Genomic DNA, 21,549 nt, shown 5'->3' on the forward strand with positions numbered 1-21,549 from the left:
GCTTTCCCCAGGCTAACTCTGAAGCGGGTGTGGCAGAGGTTAAAAACTAAAACACACAGTTTGTAGGGGGAAAATACCCACAGAAAGGACTTTATGAAACCTCATCTAACTGCATAGGTAGGGGTTTATGGTGCCCCTTCATTTGTAAAATTGGTTTCATTAAGTCTTTTTTCTAAAGTATGCAAAACCTTTGATCATTGGAGCTATAAGATTAAAATTAGTGTACTGTTTTTAATGACAAAAGAAAAATTTCATAATCAGGGTGGGGTGGAAGCGTGCAGACTATAAAGGTTGTCCCAACCCCGCAATTCTCACTCCTGCTGGATTCTGTTAGTTGTTCTGGGTTTCGTGAGTCAGGTAAGTACGATCTGAATTTATTACACATGTTTAAAATCTCATATTAATTTGGCATTTTCTTTTGGAAATGGGTTGAACCCATTATATTGAGGAAAAAGCCCACTGTAACTGGTTGGTTAACAGTTAAGTATAACTTATTCCCTGCTGAGATGTTAGTGTGAACAGAATTATCTCCCCAGTAGGAAAAAAATCAAACAAACCTACATACCTAGTCGATAGTTTCAATATATTAGAGATTTTTCATTTTCACCTGTTGATAACTGCTTGGTTAACATAATAATTTCTAATTCAAAGACTGCACTTATAATAAGCAATTGTTGTTTACACCAACTGCTTGCCCTCTTCATCCAAAACAGACACATGATACCTGTAATGAAATCCATCACTGATTTTTTCCTTCTCTTTCAACATTCAAATGTAGGGTTTTGTTTTCACAGTTATTCTTCAAGAATATAATCAGAAATATGGAAAATTTACTTGATGATAACCTTTTAAAATATTTCACCCAATATGCATTGATGGAGGGTAGTACCAGCGCGCTGTCCATTGGTGGACTGAAAAACCTGCTTCAGAATCAATTTGCACAATATCTGAAGGTAAGTGTAGCCCAAGCAGCATCAATTGTACTCTCTGTGGAATGGGTGGGAAAATGTAAATATAGGCCCTGATCCCACAAAGCAGAGCCTTATGCCCCCATTGACTTTAATGATCATTGTCAAAGCATCAGTATGTGAATCCACCACTTGTCTTATTCACATAGTTGTAAGGAGTTCACAACTTGGCACTATGAAATAAATACTTTTAATGTATTTTATAAGGTGTTCTGAAGGCAAAGTTGCACCAACTGGATCATATAAAAGATTCCCCCCAAGTCTATATACTGTATCTTGATTCATCTCAGAGGGTCTTTAGACTTTGAGTATTAGGTAAATGTGGTGACTGGTAATTATTCGATTCTGAAAACAGAAGTATCAGAACTTAGGTGAGAAGTCTGAAGAAGCTGGTAAATAGCTGAAGTCCCTGCTGTAATGGAAATGGAGATAATAATTCTCTGTGATTTCAAGAAAAGTGCAAAGGCAAAAAATCACCACCAACATTTGATCTGCAGAAATGTCCATATGACACCATTTGGGGGTTTCAAGAATGAACAGATTGTGGAAGATTAACTGGAGTTGGGTTTTGACTTCAGTCGGACTCCAAATAGTTTTCTTTGCTAGACTGGACATTTAGATGTTAAATGTGGGTGTGTTGAATCAATGTTGGTGCATTTTGTCAAAGGCCTGAACTCAGTGGAAATTCCAGAATTTTGTGAATAACAAAAATCCACTTTATTCATTTTGCTACAATTTGTTGGATGGAGAAAAATCTTTTACATGATCCGGTATGTGCAATTAAGCCTATGGAAAAATCATAAAATATAAAAAAGTGTTTCCTTATCAAACAATTATCATAATTTATAGTCATAGTTTATTTAATTGGAAAAGTTAATTGGAAACAAACTTGTAAATCTGCTAAAGTGCCTTCTTACTAAAACTTTTTTATATCAGTCATAGCCGGTTTAGCTTTGGAGGAAAATAAATCCAGATTTGACTGAACATTCACATTTCACCTGTGTTATCAATGATTTCTATTTGCAATTTGGATAGTAGATTTTTCTAGCATTTTCCCTGTTTGCAGAAATGTGCAACTTGTTTGACACTGAAATAGATGATATAAAGTATGACAACATAAAAAAGTGGCTTAAAACACAATCAAAACTAGGTTTATCCTACTTTATACATTTGACTAATTACCAAGAGTGTTTTCAGAAAATTCACTGCACCAGAATGCCATTTGCATTTTCATAATACGGACTGGACTAAAAGGAGTTAATGCTCTTAGCTAGATTTACCACATTTAAACAATTTTGCTAACACAATACAGAGTATTCTAAATACAGGGGGGAACAGTCCTGTCTCAGGGCCTGATACAAAGTCCAGTGAAGTCAGTGGGATTCTTTCAACTATAAGTGGGCTCTAGGCTAGACCCTGAGATAGCAGTGTGGTAGATGTTGACTTTTAATGGTGACCACTGTAGCTCAGTGAGTCTATGCTACTGCTTTTTCACCTGTCTTTCTTTCCCCATCTTTGTGATATAGTCCAAACTCAATTTACCTACATCAGAATGAAAGCCCAGTCATAACGAAGCCTTGCTGTAGTGATTTGTTCAAGAACCTCTGGCATTTTTGGTTGTTCTGGGTCCACTGGCTCTTGCACATGGGGACATTTTCATTTCTTGATAGTCTGACTGTGAGAATTTTAACTATTTCTTAGGAATGCTCTTCTATAGTGAAAGGTGAAAGGCAGATGATTGCTCCACACTGTTCAGAGGAGTGGTACGTCTTTGATAACAATGTTAGCAGACTGTGAGCACTGCATTTCTTGGTTAGTCAATATAACAATCTCACACACACACACACCCATGTACTTACTGGTAGATCCCATAGTAATAGCAACACCTCCATAGTAACATTAATAGTTAGCCTACTTTATGGGCTATGTTTCTTATCAGGAAGTATCTGTGACCATTAATTCTTTACTTAACTTTTTTAATTATTTTCCTATAAAAACAGGATGCATTTTCTCTCGATAACATAATTAAATCGTTGGACAAAAATAATGATGGGAAAGTCAGCTTTGAAGAATTTGTGTCCATTATAAAACGTGTAACTGGCACAGGCCAGTAAGACAAAAGGAGGAGGACCACCACTGGCAAAGGAAGAAAGAAAAAACTTGGCATTCATAAAAAGTATATATATATGTATTTACAGATTTACTTATTGTGATAACATTATCAGCAGATAATAAAGATTTTCTTTAGTGTAAAAGGATTGGTCTCCTTGTACTGTATTTCCTATATACTGGTTATCAACACACTGTAAGCAGGTCCACTTCCCAGTTATTTTAGAATTAACATTTTTATTTCATGCTACAAAAACATGATGTAAGGAAATGGCCTTTATATAGCTCCTGCTTTATGTGGGGATAGTACTTTGACACACGGGACAATTTAAATTCATGTTCTTGGAAGGAATATATGGCCATATACATTAAGGTCGGTCTATCACTCCCAGCAAGGATTGTTCGCTACAGTATACTAGTCAATTCAATTTAAGTCAGGAGAAACATCTCAATATAGTAAAATATCTGAATTAGATATATTTAAGATTTGTATGTTAAATACAAACTTACCAATATTCTATTTACTATTTTTAAAAAATATTTTCCTCAATAACATGCACAAAATATACCTAACAAAAATAGCTGTACTTAGGTGAATCAAATAAAAATCTATAAGGAATATCATAACTGTATACATACAAAATGAATTATATCAAATCTAAGATCAAATATGGCCCGCATATTACAGTAGAACCTCAGAGTTACGAACACCTCCGGAATGGAGGCTGTTTGTAACTCTGAAATGTTCATAACTCTGAACAAAGCATTATGGTTGTTCTTTCAAAAGTTCACAACTGAACATTGACTTAATACAGCTTTGAAACTTTACCATGCAGAAGAAAAATGCTGCTTTTAATCATCTTAATTTAAATGAAACAAGCACAGAAACAGTTTCCTTACCTTGTCAAATCTTTTATTTAACTTTCCCTTTATTTTTTTAGTAGTTTATGTTTAACACAGTACTATACAATATTTGCATTTTTTATTTTTTATTTTTTGGTCTCTGCTGCTGCCTGATTCCATACTCCCAGTTCCAAATGAGGTGTGTGGTTGACCGGTCGGTTCATAGCTCTGGTGTTCGTAACTTTGGGGTTCTACTGTATCACAAATGTCTCTGTGACCTCTGCACTGATGTCCTATGTTCTAACAGGATATATTAATTAAACCATTCTGACACTAAAGGTTTTGATTCCTTCATTATAAATCAGCTTTTGCATATTCTTGCTATTGACAATATAATAATAAAATATCTTTGATATCCGTTTACTATAACAACTTTAAGTTACACTTAATAACTAATTTAAAAAAAAACATTATTAGGGTTAGAAAGTCAAGCACTCAAAGTTAGGAAATGTCAGAATTAAGGTTGTTTAGGCATCTTTCGTTTGTCCTGCTTGTGCATATGCATATGGTACAGCATTTAATTCCATGATTACATTCTATTTATTTTCCACAGGACCCAGAATAAAACATTTGATAATGAATTAGATGGATGCTCAGTACGTTACAGTACATGGCTACAGGCAGAGCATCCACCATTCTCTCTGCTGGTATCATGTTCTGCCTTATGACAGACAGTTCAAAGAAAAAGTGTTCCAAAAATTTACTTCACTGTTTACATTTTTTAAAGTAACATTTTGCTCCTTCCAGGAACTTTTCAGAAAGCAACATTTACCGCAACTATGAGAGACAGGCTTGGATTGCAGTTGGGTGGGATGATGTTTGTATTATTGTGAAAATTCTTTCACCCTTACTGCTAGCTATAACACTAGTTCCAATTCGAGAGGAGATCTCTTTGCTAAAATGAAACTTCCAAACACCTTTTCTTTAAGGGAGATCTGACCCTTTACCCTTTAAGGGTCCAATCCTGAAAGGTGCTAAGTGTCTTCAACTCCCATTGAAGAAAGGGGATGTTGAAAGTGCTCAACACTTCATAGGAAACACCAAACATGTTTCTGAATCAGGCCCTAAATTGGGAACAACTTACAGTACATGGCTACCTAGCTGCAGAGGGCAGATGAAATTACCAATATTTCTATTGGTTCAGATCCTAATTCCTGTCAGCCTCACAGAAGGGACATCTTATATACATTTTTTTATATGGATTTGAGGCGGCCCTGAAAAATATTCAAAGTGGGAATACTCTAAAGGAAGGGAGGTTTCACTCTTTCACAAAAGTGGTAAGACATTTTTCTGGTTTGGCTATACATGTACAACTTCTGAAGTTTGCTTTTTTGTATTTGTTATAGATACAAATTACAATTTCTGCATAGAAATAACACTTAACCTCTTTCAATTAATCAATAGGAGCTTAGACACTGATATCACGGGAGTGTAGGATTCAATCTCTTAATAAATATTTAGTCATATTCATTCCTCTTTTCAACACAAGCCCAATTAGCCTTGCAGCATCAGTCCTCTCTATTGTCACATACAGATTTACAGTCATCTTTGGGAGTATGATCAGGTCTGCATCAGATTAAGTTACTTTTGCACATTTAAACATTTGCAATTTTTTTTAGATTCTCTTTTTAATCCTTTCTGCACATAGCCTACATCAGAAAATTCCAGTGTCATAGTAATTGCTATTATTATTATTGCTTACCTTATTGAGAAGAAAGTAATGAAAGACAAGGAAACGAAATTAAAAATAAGGCATCCCTGTAAGAAGAAGGATAGGCCACTAGCTTAGGACCTGGAAGACCTGGGTTCAAGTCCCTACTCTACCACAGATGTCCTTTGTAACCTTGGGCAAGTCACTTAGTCTCTCCGTACCTCAGTTCCCCATCTATAAAATAGGGATAAGAACACTTTCCTACCTCACAGGAGTGTTGAGAGGATTAAATTAAAGATTGTGAGATAAAATAAGGTACCTAAAATAGACTACTGTGTACACTTCAGTCCTTAAGTAGCTAGTGTTTCTTGGAGAAAAATTATTTTTCAAGTAGTCTATTTTTGGCCAAATATAAAGTATTTTCATACACCTTGTTTTTATTTCAATTCTGGCTATGGGCCCAACCCTGCAAATACTTCTGTACATGAGCAACTTTAAGCATGCAAGTAATCACACAACACTAAACGGAATTACTTATGTGTGTAAGAGTTTGCAGGACTGGGATCTATATTTCTTTTCTTTTTATCTCTGTTATACAATAGAAAATTCTGACTTTGACTGTGTTACTAACACCTCTTGTAAGTTATAGAAAAAGCAGGCAACGGGAAGTAAGCATTAAATAGTGTTATAAAAGTGTCACTTACTCGCAAAGCCCACTTCTGACCCAATGCTCAGGGTGATAAAAAATGCTTACATTTTACTTATTCCAAAAGGTCAGGAGCACTTCATACCATATGTAATATCAGAAATATCATGGAAAATAAAGTTTTAAAAATAAAATCAGCATCTTCAAGGCTAGTACTGAAGGAGGCATTTTTACAAAAGTTATATTAGAGGCATCAGCAGATAAAAGCTGAGACCACAATGCAAGAGCTCATCAGAAAAGTTTACAACCTGATTTAATATTGTGAGGAAAGAGGGGGAATAAAAACAAAATGCCTTTGACCATTTGGATCAAATTCTGCCCTAACACCCTGTGTAAACACATTTACTGCAAAGGGCTGCAAGGAATGTACAAAGAAACCAGTGTAGATTTTGTCCCTAAATGTATTATTTGGAGTATAAAATTTTTCCACAGAATAGTAATACAACTTGGCGCATTACTTTTTCAAAGTGTTGCACAAACACTACATTAATCCTCACAACAGCCAGGCAAGGTCAGTAGGTATTATCATTCCAATTTTACAGATCAGAAAACAGAAGCAAAAAGATTAAAGGCCTTACCATGGAACACATGCAGCAAGTTATCAACACAGCTGGAATTAGATAGCATGAGTTTCTGGACCTGACCAGCCCTCATTCATCTAGCCCACATTCCCTTTGTGAAATCAAATCTATATTAAGCAGAGCTGGGCCCAAGCTGCAAAATCTGGATATGGAATTCTAACATGCATGATATGATGGATACAGCTCTGGGCTGGGAGTCAGGAGAGCTGGGTTCTATGCCCGGTTCTGCCACTGATGAACTGGGTAACCTTGAGCAAGTTACTTCACCTCTCTGTGCTACTTCTTCCCCCATCTATAGATGAAACTTACCCATCTGTGCAAAGTGCTTGGAGTTTTACAGATTAAAAGAACTATTAATTATTATTTTGTGACATTCATATAAAAGTTTTTAGTTCAAGACTATTTCTAAAGCAAGGATGGATAAATACATAAATGCTAATAACTGTAACAGGAAACTCAGACATGTCCACTTTAATTTAAATCCCCTAGACACATTTTATAATGCTTTTCACCATGTGGGAAGGAAAAATGGTACAATTTTGTTTAAAACAAACTTTGTAGTTAAACTTTACAATGTGCAAGTCACTAAAAAAAACTCATAAACCAGTGTTTTGTATGCAGAAACTATCAAATGGTTTCTCAGCACTGAAATATCAACTGCACACTATGGTTCCAATCCTGCAATACCTACAGATTAGCTTAACTCCTGCATGTAGCCCCTCTGAATACCCATGGAGCTCAGCAGGAGTACTCGTGTGCATAAAGTTACTCCTGGGTGTGTCGGCAGGATCAATGCCAAGTAATGCTTTTGTAATCACTCTGAACCATGGAACAAGATGAAATAGATGAATAATAGTTGGACTGATATAGATCAACAACACAGTAGGAAACTCCCTTATAGCTTAAGTATGCATTAGTTACTCTTCAAACAAATCAAGTCACAACATTTACCTCTTCAACTTTAGAATTAAAAGCAAAAATCTCAAAAAGAAAATCTTCACAGTGCTAAAAACTTTTGATCAAAACAGTTTCTGTGCATTCTATTTCAGTAATATCACTTGGGCCATTATAGTTGCAAGGACACACTCAATTAATAAGCAACAGAGTCCTGTGGCACCTTTAAGACTAACAGATGTATTGGAGCATAAGCTTTCGTGGGTGAATACCCACTTCGTCAGACGCATGTAATGGAAATTTCCAGAGGCAGGTATAAATATGCAGGCAAAAATCAGTCTGGAGATAACGAGGTTAGTTCAATCAGGGAGGGTGAGATCCTCTGCTAGCAGTTGAAGTGTGAACACCAAGGGAGGAGAAACTGCTTCTGTAGTTGGCTAGCCATTCACAGTCTTTGTTTAATTCTGATCTGATGGTGTCAAATTTGCAAATGAACTGAAGCTCAGCAGTTTTTCTTTGGAGTCTGGTCCTGAAGTTTCTTTGCTGTAAGATGGCTACCTTTACATCTGCTATTGTGTAGCCAGGGAGGTTGAAGTGTTCTCCTACAGGTTTTGTATATTGCCATTCCTGATATCTGACTTGTGTCCATTTATCCTTTTACGTAGTGACTGTCCAGTTTGGCCAACGTACATAGCAGAGGGGCATTGCTGGCACATGATGGCATATATAACATTGGTGGACGTGCAGGTGAATGAACCGGTGATGTTGTAGCTGATCTGGTTAGGTCCTGTGATGGTGTTGCTGGTGTAGATATGTGGGCAGAGTTGGCATCGAGGTTTGTTGCATGGATTGGTTCCTGAGTTAAAGTAGTTATGGTGCGGTGTGTGGTTGCTGTTGAAAATATGCTTAAGGTTGGCGGGTTGTCTGTGGGCGAGGACTGGCCTGCCTCCCAAGGTCTGTGAAAGCGAGGGATCATTGTCCAGGATGGGTTGTAGATCACTGATGATGCGTTGGAGAGGTTTAAGCTGAGGACTGTAGGTGATGGCCAGTGGAGTTCTGTTGGTTTCTTTCTTGGGCTTGTCTTATAGCAGGAGGCTTCTGGGTACATGTCTGGCTCTGTTGATTTGTTTCCTTATTTCCTTGTGTGGATATCATAGTTTTGAGAATGCTTGGTGAAGATCTTGTAGGTGTTGGTCTCAAGTGTTGGTGTTACAAGCTCAAATCCCAGAAGCCAAATAAAAAGAACTCAACATTTATTAATTATTTTTAAGAATCTCATGAGTGTTAAGCCAATCTCATGATTTCTGGGGTTCAGCTCATGATTTTTGAACACTTGAGGTTGGCAATACTACAGGTAGTAAATTTAAAAAGAGTTACAAGAAATTCCAAGTTCTACACCTGCCCCTGAGAATCCTTGCCTATTGGCATGGTTCAGCAATCACATGGTCCTAATTTTTTATTAAAAAAAAAAACACAAGCAAAACACAACTGTTACTGGACCAGTGTTTCTCCACCCCCATTCTCCAGGAGCAACTTCCAGAGGAGGAGTAGCCAACACAAGAAGAGGAGTACAGTAAGTAAGCCTTACTGAGTTGCTGAGGGTGCTACCATGGGAGTGACACAGTGTTCCCTCATCAGCTCTCACGGTGCATGAAATCATCTCTATGGCCTCAATAATTCACAAACCTCACTAACCTGATCCCCCATAAATTATTTCTGTACATTACTATAAACAATATCCAAATATTTTAATACAATGCAGGCTTTGCTAAACTGAAGCCTTTACGGTTACAGGTATTAATATGGTAAGATGTCCAGTTGAAACAACTGAAGGTTCGCTTTGCCTCACTCAGAGTTCAGCTGTGAAATATCAGCATTCCCGCTATACAGATTAAGATTCAGAAACATGCTTTGCAGAGTAGCTGTTATGCACATCACACACAAACTGTTTAAACTCCATTCATTACATTAATCTTTTGTGACTTTCAGATTTTACACTTATTCCATTATTTTCTCCATATAAATTGTACTTGAATGAATGTCTTGCTTCTCCTTTAATGCAATCAAAATGCTGCAGATCACCCAATGATTCATGATATTTCTGTAAAACAGCAATATGTTGTCATAGATATGAGCTTCAATTCACTTCTCAACACCTTTTCCCTTTTGTATGGAGTCAGAGGTGCCCACAAGTCTTCGCTCCTTCAGGTCCATGCCAGGGGTTCATAAGTCTTGGAGTTCCAGTCCTTTTCTCTTCAATCTTCTCTTAACAGTCTCTCCATCGTATCTTCTGTCTTCCACATCCTTTCTTGCTGAACTCTTCCTCCCATGCTTTCTTTGTAAATCATTCTTCTCCCATTCGTATCACTTGTCCACCCACTTCAAATGTGCACTCTCCAGCCTATTTATTACTGAGAGTCCCATGTTCATCTTCCCCCTAATTTCTTCCATGCACACTCTGTCTGCCCTCCATTTGCCTGCCATTCTCAATATATTACGTACTACTACCTGAATCTTAGAATCATAGAAAATCTTTTTTCTTCCATATGCAAAAGACCCGACCATTTCTAAACCACAGAGCAGGCAGGGAAAAACACATGCAGCATATACTTTTCCTTTCAGTTTGTTACTTAAGTGAGGTCCTACAGTACTCCTTCTATCTTTTTCACTGTCACCAATGCACACTGGGCTCTTCTTTTCAATTCTCCAGATCTCTCTCCGATAGCACTAAGGGTATGTCTACACTCCAATAAGACACCTGCAGTCGGCCTGTGCCAGCTGGCTCAGGCTAAGATCTTTCCTACCTTATAGCTTCTTGTTATGTTTCACTCTACAATAACTACGTTATAATCCTTATCCTCTGCTTATATCAATCTGTGGCCATGCAAATTACTCTGATATAAAAATCAGCATTATATCTTCATTACCCTTACATCTTCATTATAGTGCTGAGTTCCTATTTAAACAATAAATATGCTAAATATGGACAGCAGACATCTCTTCATGTCACAACACATGAAAAAGATACATAGCCTGTCATCTAACCAAGGCAAAAAAGGGGTATTAAGAAAACACACCAAAGAGACAAATCAGTACTTACAACAGGGTATTTTGTGTTTGGGTCAAATTCTGTAGAATTTGCATCTGGAACACAAAAAATTCAGAATAACCACCATACGTTTTCATTGTCCTAGATCATCAGCTTTGTTGGCATGTAGGGCTATACTGTGCCCTTAGGCACAGCCTTGTAAAGGCGTGTGTGTAACGTACAACACCCCAGGAGCAGCCTCAGGAAGCACAATGCCTCAGGGTAAGTCTACACATCAAGAAGGAAGTGTGATTCCCAACTCAAGGAAACATATCTGTGCTAGCTCTGATTGAGCTAGCTGCAACTACACTCTATTTTTAGTGTGCCAGCTAGATCAGAGCTGAGTCTTCACGAGCTGGGAATTACATCCCTAGCTTGAAGTGCCGACATACTCATAGAGACTCATCAGAGTCACACTTCCTCCCCTGATACCTACTTGTTCCTGAGGGTAACAATTTGCTGCTGGCCTAAGCCAGCACTAAATTACTACCCACCCTGCACTTATTTGGCTACTCTCCTCAATGAGTAGTGGGGTGGAGCCAATGCTCCTCCCATTCCTCACCACTACCTACCCACCTGCTTGAGGGACAGAATATAGAGGTGAGTTGCCCAGTGTATTCCTATGCTTCTGAAACCAAGATCTGAGTAGCCTGCACAGGGGTAGAAAGGGAGTTCTTACTCCCTTACATAGGCATGTAGTCCAATTCGTAATCGAGCTCTTAGAATTTGCTCACATTGATCTAAACACATAATACTATGATCTGAATAATACAAAGTTCATATAAAGAATAAGCTTTCTTCTAAGTGAACCAAATCCATACTAGGATACTGAACTCACCTTTCCAGTTTAAACAGTTTCTTGCAAACTCCACCACTGCCAGCTGCATCCCCAAGCAAACTCCTGCAAAGAAGAGAAGAGAACAGAGTTTCACACAATAAAAAGTAGAATTTGCAAAGTAGCCTCAATTCGGCCTTCAGAATACCCACAGTTTTGATTTCTGGCTACCCAGTTTGTATGTACAAACCCATACATTCTGGGAATTCTGAACACTGGTTGACTAATTGTGGACAAGAAATGTAAAGGTAACTCTAGACTATTCAGAATAACGATGTCCTTAGAGTCCTACTAAATAATCTTTTTTCATTTTAAATTTTATGTGCCTAGTAGGGATAGGCTACAGCTGAAAGTTTGGGTATGTTCAGATCCAAGATTTTGGCCAGGCCCATCCCTAGTATCTAGTCAAAGAATTCACCATGCATCTAAGGCTACGTCTTCACTACCCGCCTGAATCGGCGGGTAGAAATCGATCCCTGAATCGACGCTTGTACTCCACCAGCACAGGTAGGGGTAAGCGCCGTCAACGGGGGAGCCGCGGCGGTCGATTTGCCGCTGTCCTCACAGCGGGGTAAGTAGACTCGGATACGTCAAATTCAGCTACACTATTCGCGTAGTTGAATTTGCGTATCTTAAATCGATTTCCCCCCCCCCCCCCAGTGAAGACGTAGCCTTAGATTCTAAGCAACTCAAAGCAAGGACCACATCTTCTTATGTGTCTGCATAGCACCTGGCCGAGATCCTAACTGGACACTACTATCATAGAAATATGTAATTAAAAGTAATAGCAATACAAAAATGATCAGACATAACAAACATGTTGAAAGGGATATGTTCTTGGGCTATATTAAGCTAAAATTATAATGTTGCTGATTTATTACTCTTAAAAAAGATACTCAAAATCAAATATAAAATCTATGAACTAACTAAGGTGATTCTAAGGTCTTTGATGCAGGGACTGTCTTTTTGTTCTGTGTTTATACAGCGCCTGGCACAAAGGGGGCCTGGTCCGTGACTGGGGCTCTTAGGTGATATCGCAAAACAAACAACAAATAATAGAGTCAGCACCTCTAACATAGAACTTGAATGCTGACTCGAGTCAGAAACCACTTACCTTTTAATGAGGCCCACGCAACTTTGCCAGGTAGATTTTAGATCCTATTTTAACACCTACCTTAGTTTTATAAAAATTAACCACCTCTCTCTACATATCTTCAACACCCAGTAATATTTCCTTAGTTGAAAGATCTTACCAAGAAAAGGTTTTTTCTTTTTTCTTGCCCAAGATATTGCTTGGAGTTTGCCTTCTGTTCCCCTAAATCCAAACCCGCCTGGGACCAAAATGCCACTGTAATAAAATCCATACATAAAATGATTGGGATGTAAAATAAGACAAAAAAAAGAAAGTCTCCGTGTGTCACTTAGAGGATAGTCTTGTCAGGTTAAAATTAAATAAATGTGGTGTTAAGGGGCACCACATTTTGTATAATCCAAGGTGCCAATTCTGGGTGATCTTTAATGAGAAATGTACCTCATCAACATGAAAAATCCATTGGACTTATTTCAAGTTTTGGAACATCTGCGTCAGTGTTCTAGCCAAATTGAAATAAAGTAATTACATCCTCTCCAGTGAAATTCCTATTTCTTTAATAAGCTACAGAATTCTTCTTCATTCCTTCACCCTAAACTTGTTGGGTTGTATTTCTGGTGCCTTTACAATAGCTGCTGAATAATACTAAAGAGATGCCTTTTGGTAGTGGATGAAGTAAAATGTTCCCTTTAATTATACAGGGTGAATTGCTGGTCCCAGTGACATCAATCGCAAAACTTCTATTGATTTCAATGGGGCCACTCACAGTTTAATAATTTTGCAAAGTGGATTGATGCTTATAAAAACAGCCTTACAAAAATGTCATGAATATTTAGGAGCCCAGGCACAACATTTACTTACTCACTTTTTACTATGATGTTTGATGACAATGATCCTTTAGTCACATCAGAAAGGGTAGAATTTTTGAAAATGCCTAACTCTTCAAATGTACCTAAGCACGCAGGCACATTTAAAAATCCCACCCAAAGAGGCCAGAACAGAGGTTGATGTTCTGGCCCAATATTTTTTAACTTGCTATTTCCTTCAGTATAAATCATTCTTGTCACAAACCATCATGAAGCTATTTCTTCCTGTCAGCAACAAAACCAAATTCCTAAACAAGTCTACCTGATATAGTGAATGGTTCAAAATCTTTTTAGTAATATATGATTTGCCATTTGAGATGCACTTAAAATTAGTGTAATATTTTTACTTAAAATCTAAAATCTTTTCCACAATGGCTTTTACATTGCAAAGTACTGAGTTAATGAGAAGAAAGATAAGATGGTATTGGATATTGAAATTATACGAGACACTGGAAAAATCAGTTAGGAAAATATTTATATTAAACAAAACAACAAATCATTAAACTCTTCTACTTTGTATACAGAATACTTGATGGCACCTACTCTGCTTTGCATAATTTTTGCCACGCCTGGTGGTATTTCACTGGGTTCTCAACTTCTGTAGAATGCTCAAGCTCTATTGAATCTATATACTAAGAAAGAAAAATATATGACAAAACAGTATTTCATTCCACAGAAAAAGCAATATAATGCTATACTGTACAACAAATATTTATAGCATAAAAACAGCCTGCAGGACTTTTCAATGATTCTCACAATAAATCTGCACATAAAAAATAGTAGCTAAAGATCCAATCCTGCAAGGACCCCTGCAGTGATGCTGGAACGAGGGGTGCTGTCGCACCACCAGGCTTGAAGTAGTAACAACAAACACCAAATACATGGTTTCCATCATCTGTACCCCCACTATAAAAATTATTCCAGCACCCCTGGACCTCTGTTTAGGTGCAGAGGTCAGCCCATAAGGAATTCTTTGTAGGGCTGCATCTATCGTTATGGAGTGTGTAGCTTTATAACTGTAAGTCTCTCTTCTATGTACTTTCCTCCCTCTGAATTAGTTCAAGATAGCAACTATTCCAGATTGAGTCACACACACATTCTGGACCAGATCCTCAGCTGATGTAAATGAATGTGGCTCCATTGAAGTCGAAAGAGAAAAGAAGATAGTGGGGCAGTTATGGCATTGGACTGGGACTCAAAAGAGCTTGGTTCAGTTCCTGGCTCTGCCACAGACTTCTTCTGTGACCTTGGGCAAATCACCTAATCTGTGTCTCTATTCCCCCTCCATAAAAAATTATATTTAAATTCTTCAGGGCAAAGATTGTCTATTCTGTATGTATATATAGTGCCTAGCACAGTGGGGGTCCCAATTTCAATTATTTATACAAATAATAAATAATACACCAATTTACACCATCTGAGGATCTGGCCCATAATGTTTGTTTGTTCTTTGCTATTTTCTTTAATCTAAAATAAAAATCACCCACTCTGAAATTACACGTTTTCTCTTTATCTATGAAAAAACATACCACTGGTGAATGACAAGATTGTTTGAGGTTTGTTTGACTGGTAGTTTTGAGGTGTGAGAATTACCTTCTATCCAACATTTTCTTCTTTTCCAAAAGATACAATAGCGAATATAACTGCATATTTTTATTATGCACAAATAGTACGTTTTATTGTTTTACATGGTTGAAAAGAGAAGCTAGCTAAAGGTACATTTAAAATTAGTTCTGCTTTCACTGTCAAATACACCAAGTCAGCACATTTATAACTACACCTCTACCTCGATATAACGCTGTCCTCGGGGGCCAAAAAATCTTACCGCGTTATAGGTGAAACCACGTTATATCGAACTTGCTTTGATCCACCGGAGTGCGCATCCCCGCCCCCACGGAGCGCTGCTTTACTGCATTATACCCGAATTTGTGTTATATCGGGTCGCGTTATATCGGAGTAGAGGTGGTATTTGAACATTATAGGTTTCATCATTCAAATATGCAAATGATGTATTATAAATTAGGTATCACTATGTTACATTAAAGAACTGCTTCAGAACACAGGATTAGACTGAGGAGCTGCTGGCAAAAAGGCTGGAACACAGGTGTTTCGCAAGAGCTCTGAAAGTGGAATTGGCTCTGTGGAAGCTTTGTCACTGATTTTGGCCTACCTTGTGCAACCTACGTGCATGCTTTGACCTACCTACATGCATGCTTAACTTTATACATGCAAGTAGCTCCACTGAACCTCCGTAAGCCTCTTTGTGCATGTAAAGTTAAACGTGTTTGGAAGGATTGGGGCCTTGGTCATCTTTGTTGAAGGTGAATAGGGCTTGTTTAAATAATAGATAAATACAATTCACCCCTATGCAGGAAGCCAGTACAAGATTTTGAGCACCAATTAAACCATCAAAATAGGAATTAAGTGGGACTTAAATGGTGTGTAGGCCTTGCACTGGCTCTTTACATGGGGGAGGAGGATTTCTCTCGATGCAAATGAAATAGGATTCAAATCTCAGTGTCTCAACTGGGAGATAAATTATTTATACAGACTCACTCGCGTCTCAGATTTTACCTATCAATGAGCAGACAGTGCTTTCATAGTTAGTAAGGGGCTCCAACATTATTTGCCCCATCGTTTTCAGGGTCTTTTGGCAGAAGGGATAGTGCCTGCAGCAACTGAACAGCAAGTGCCCACAAAGAGTCTGAAGAACTTTCCAGGAAGAAAAACAACTTGGGGAGCAAAGCTGTATCTGGCATGACGATGATAATACTTAAATAATGATAAATGATTCTTGCATTGTTGCAGCAAAACTCTGGAACCAAAGTAGAGCAAGCTGTGCAGTCTGCTTCAGAGATGGAATTTCTTATCTCTATGGTGTCTATCAGAATGTTATCTCTCACTAAGGCTGCTTGCTCAGCCTCTCCTGAATTAATTTGAAGAGCGGAGTAGCAGGGAGGTGTCTTAAGGCAACTGCTGTCAGATATGACCAAGTCATTGGAGCCTCCACTATTGGGGTAGTGCTCCACTCAATAAAATGAGAAAATAAAGGCAGAGCATATCAATTAATGTACCTCAATCCTAATGCCATCTACCATTCCTTGTCAATTTACCGCTCTTCCCAGAGGAAGGGTCTTTATGGTGCAATTGCTCTGATGCCCCCGACTGTGTAATTCACATACACATATTCCAGAAGGGGTTCCAAAGCAGCAGCAAGACTAAGGCCTGGTCTGCACTAGGGGGGGATCAATCTAAGAGACGCAACTTCAGCTACTTGAATAGCGGAGCTGAAGTTGACGTATCTTAGATTAAATTAAAATTACTTACTTTGCATCCTCGGGGCGTGCCCTGCGGCTGCCCAGTCGACTTTGCTTCCGCCTCTCACCGAGCTGGAGTTCAGCAGTCGACGGGAGAGCGATCGGGGATCGATTTATCGTGTCTACACTACACGCAATAAATTGATCCCCAATAGATCGATCACTACCCGCCGATCCGGCGGGTAGTGTAGACGTACCCAAGGAACGGCACTGATGGGCAAATAACAAACAGATGTAGATCTCAGGCAAATTACAGTGCCCTACTTATAATTTTGACCGAGAGTAGTTACTGGCTTCTTGTACTAAAACAGCTGGTTTGATTATGCTGGGTATCCTTGGAAAACACTGTGTGGGAGCTAGAGCACTTAAAGTCCGGAGTTCAGGGTTCTGTTCTTGGTTCTAATAGGTGGTAGATGGCCTGTATTTTGCCTGGCTGGGCACAATTTAAAAAAAAAGGGGTTTCTTATTCCTGATAGATCTGCTGATCACCTTCTCTTTGAAGAGACTACATCATAATCCCTACTTTTATTGTACCGAAATAGGTGCCAGAAATTGGAATGTGTCAGCATAGCCTATTGGACAGAGCACTGGACTGGGGCTCAGAAAACATAGGTTCTATTCCTGGCTCTACTATTAGTCTGCTGGGTGACCTAGGGTGATTTCACCTCTCTGTGCCTCTGTTTCCCTGTCTGTAAAATGGGGGTGATGATACTGACCTTCTTTGTCAAACACTCTGAGATCTACTGATGAAAATAACTGGGCATTGTTATTATCAGTATTTAAGAGTGGTGTCCTGCCTGTTGTGAGGAGAAAGGTGGACAATGTTCTGGGAAGGCGGGGATGTGCCTTATAGTGATAGACTTAAGGAGCTCAATTTATTTACCTTAACAAGGAGAAGATTAAGAACATAAGAACTGCCATACTGAGTCAAACCAAAGGTCCACTTAGCCCAGTATCCTGTCTTCTGACAATGGCCAATGCCAGGTGCCCCAGAGGGAATGGACCAGATAATTATCAAGTGATCCGTCCCCTGTCGCCCATTCCCAGCTCTGGAAATTACAGAGGGTAGGGACACCATCCCTGCCCATCCTGGTTAATAGCCATTGATGGACCTATCCTCCATGAATTTATCCAGTTCTTTTTTGAACCCTGTTATACTTTTAGCCTTCACAACATCCTCTGACAAAGAGTTCCACAGGTTGACTATGTGTTGTGTGAAGAAATACTTCCTTTTTAAACCTGCTGCCGATTAATTTCTTGTGGTGACCCCTAGTGCTTGTGTTATGAGAAGGAGTAAATAACATTTCCTTATTTACTTTCTCCACACCAGTCATGATTTTATAGACCTCTATCATATCCACCCTTAGTGGCCTCTTTTCCAAGCTGAAAAGTCCCAGTCTTATTAATCTCTCCTCCTATAAAAGCTGTTCCATACCCCTAATCATTTTTGTTGCCCTTTTCTGTATGTTTTCCAATTCCAATATATCTTTTTTGAGATGGAATGACCACATCTGCACACAGTATTCAAGATGTGGGTGTACCATGGATTTATACACAGGCAATATGATATTTTCTGTCTTATCTATCCCTTTCCTAATGATTCCCAACATTCTGTTCACTTTTTTGACTGCCACTGCACATTGAGTGGATGTTTTCAGAGAACTATCCACAATGACTCCAAGATCGCTTTCTTGAGTGGTAACCGCTAATTTAGACCCCATCATTTTATATGTATAGTTGAGATTATGTTTTCCAATGTGCATTACTTTGCATTTATCAACATTGAATTTCATCTGCCATTTTGTTGTCCAATCACCCAGTTTTGTGAGATCCCTTTGTAACTCTTTGCAGTCTGCCTGGGACTTAACTATCTTGAGTAGTTTTGTATCATCTGAAAATTTTGCCACCTCACTACTTACCCCTTTTTCCAGATCATTTATGAATATGTTGAATAGGACTGGTCCCAGTACAGACCCCCTGGGGGACACCACTATTTACCTCTCTCCATTCTGAAAACTGACCATTTATTCCTACCCTTTGTTTCCTATCTTTTAACCAGTTACAGATCCATGGGGGGACCTTCCCTCTTAGCCCACGACAGCTTACTTTGCTTAAGAGCCTTTGGTGAGGGACCTTGTCAAAGGCTTTCTGAAAATCTAAGTACACTATATCCACTGGATCCCCTTTGTCCACATGCTTGTTGACCCCCTCAAAGAATTCTAGTAGGTTGGTGAGGAACGATTTCCCTTTACAAAAACCATGTTGACTCTTCCCCAACAAATCATATTCATTTATGTGTCTGATAATTCTGTTCTTTACTATAGTTTCAACCGGTTTACCTGGTACTGAAGTTAGGTTTACCGGCCTGTAATTGCCGGGATCGCCTCTGGGTGACTTGATAACAGTTTAAGTACCTACATGAGGAACAGAAATTTGACAGAGGGCTCTTCAACTAGCAGACAAGATTATAATAAGATCCAATGGCTGGAATCTGAAGCTAGACAAATTCAGACAAGAAATAAGGAGCACATTTTTAATAGGAGGGTAATTAACCATTGAAATAATTTGTCAAGGGTTGTGATGGATTCTCCATCACAGGCAATTTTAAAATCAAGATTGGAAGTTTTTCTAAGAGATGCTCTCGTTTAAACAGGAACTAATTCAGGGAAGTTCTAGGGCCTGTTTTATACAGAAGGTCAAACTAGATGATCACAGTGGTCCCTTCTGGGCTTAAAATCTATGGAACCTGGTGAGAGGGGGAATTCTTCCTAAAAAGAGTGGAGGGATCTACCTGAAATGGGGAACTCAATGCGGAATGCAGACTTATTTTAAGAGGTGGAGGTTGTTATATAGTGACATCTACTATTGTTATTTACTATTGGAAAGATGCTTTAATATCATGGTGAAGATGTCACATCAGAAGATAGATGGATGAGATTAGATAAAATCTTCTAGCATCACTATTATCATCCTGCTTTACTCCAAATGTTTAGCTCTGCTGTTCAATTTGCTCCTGACAGACATGTCACTTATCAGGCTTCCAACAAAGTGCAAATTTCCAAGAAAATCAATTTGTGGTCATTTAAATAGTAAGTGCAAAAAATGTTTACCTGTTTGGGATGCTATTTCGTAATTCTGCAGCTCAAAAACAGCTGTGTTTTCAAATGAGCATTGGCATGTGGTCCATTACAAAGATTAGGCCCCTATAGATATGCTTTTTTTTTTTAAATTAGAGGGGTGAATTTAATATCTGTAAACTGGGTACTGCAGATGCACAAGCCGTTTTTCTTCCAAAATTTGGTTTGTTGAAGAAAAAATTCACCAAAGTTTAAAAAAAAAAAAGGATTATACATCTGCAATAGTCAATATACAGATATTAAATTCTAAGAACAAATTGTCTAGGGACAATAACAATATAGGCAAGTTCTATCTATCCAGCTATGTATTTCTATTTAACCCATAACTATAGTAGATGAGCACCTCTCTCAGCCACAATAATGGTAATGAAATGTTGCTGTCCTTACTGTATGAGTAAAGGACAGCAGAACTGTGCTTAGCCTGCCCTGACTGAGGGGTCACCCTAAACTGAACCTCACTCACTAAGTAGGGGATGGGGTGACAAATCCCAGTGAAGAAGAGAAAGGATTTGGACTCTATCTAAAGAGTTCTAGAAACCATTTGATCTTCCCTACTCCAGTGTTTAAGGACAGAACTAATTAGACTCAGTTGAGAGTCATTCCCTCACTCTCACAGACCTTGGGAGACAGGCCAGTCCTCACTTAGACAGCCCCCCAACCTGAAGCAAATACTCACCAGCAACTACACACCACACAACAAAAACACTAACCCAGGAACCAATCCCTTCAACAAACCCCGTTGCCAACTCTGTCCACATATCTATTCAAGGTACAACCACATCAGCCACACCATCAGGGGCTCGTTCACCTGCACATCTACCAATGTGATATATGCCATCATGTGCCAGCAATGCAAATCCAATTAGGGGCCTTTATTGCAGTGTCCCTTTCAGATACATGTAGTCTAAAATAAAATAAAAATGAAATCTCTCATACTCCTTAAAAAACCATATCCAGTCATTTTGTGTACACCTGTATATATAAGTCCCAATTAAGGTACACTTTAATATTACATTTGCCTAAGCGATGGAAGCTAACCATTACATGTTAAAACATTCCTGAAACTGAGAGAGATTGATCCTCACCATTAAATTCAGTTTGTGATTAATTGCCAAAGCTGAATGTTCCAAGGCCTTGAAAACAGATGCGTAGCAGTCACTTAGTTTCGTATACTTGCCAACCAGAGCTATGGAGCACATCTTCTGCAACCTTTCATATCTGACAAAAGCAAGGTTTCTAATTATTATGCTCGTATTATGCATTCTAACTAAGGCTGTTGATTAATCGCAGTTAACTCATGCGATTAACTTAAAAAAATTAATTGTGATTAAAAAAATTAATCGAGATTAATCACAGTTTTTATCACACAGTGAAACAATAGAATAACAATTGAAATTTATTAAA

At 38.4% G+C, this 21,549-nt stretch overlaps 1 protein-coding gene across 3 annotated transcripts in view; it reads right to left on the bottom strand.

Annotated features, from left to right (window-relative positions):
* Positions 1 to 21,549, bottom strand: part of LOC112103836 (CTP synthase 2) — a 133,347-nt gene that overhangs the window by 68,764 nt on the left and 43,034 nt on the right. For all 3 annotated transcript variants that reach the window (XM_024195798.2, XM_026648673.1, XM_026648669.1), the window contains exons 10-14: positions 21,231 to 21,363; positions 14,235 to 14,323; positions 12,989 to 13,083; positions 11,739 to 11,801; positions 10,913 to 10,956 (exon numbers count right to left, since the gene is read on the bottom strand). In XM_024195798.2, coding sequence (XP_024051566.1) covers positions 10,913 to 10,956; positions 11,739 to 11,801; positions 12,989 to 13,083; positions 14,235 to 14,323; positions 21,231 to 21,363 — 424 coding nt within the window. The remainder of the gene's footprint in view (positions 1 to 10,912; positions 10,957 to 11,738; positions 11,802 to 12,988; positions 13,084 to 14,234; positions 14,324 to 21,230; positions 21,364 to 21,549) is intronic.

Source organism: Terrapene carolina, unplaced genomic scaffold, assembly GCF_002925995.2.
Source record: "Terrapene carolina triunguis isolate 2854851 unplaced genomic scaffold, T_m_triunguis-2.0 Scaffold22, whole genome shotgun sequence".
Classification (NCBI taxonomy): Eukaryota; Metazoa; Chordata; order Testudines; family Emydidae; genus Terrapene; species Terrapene triunguis.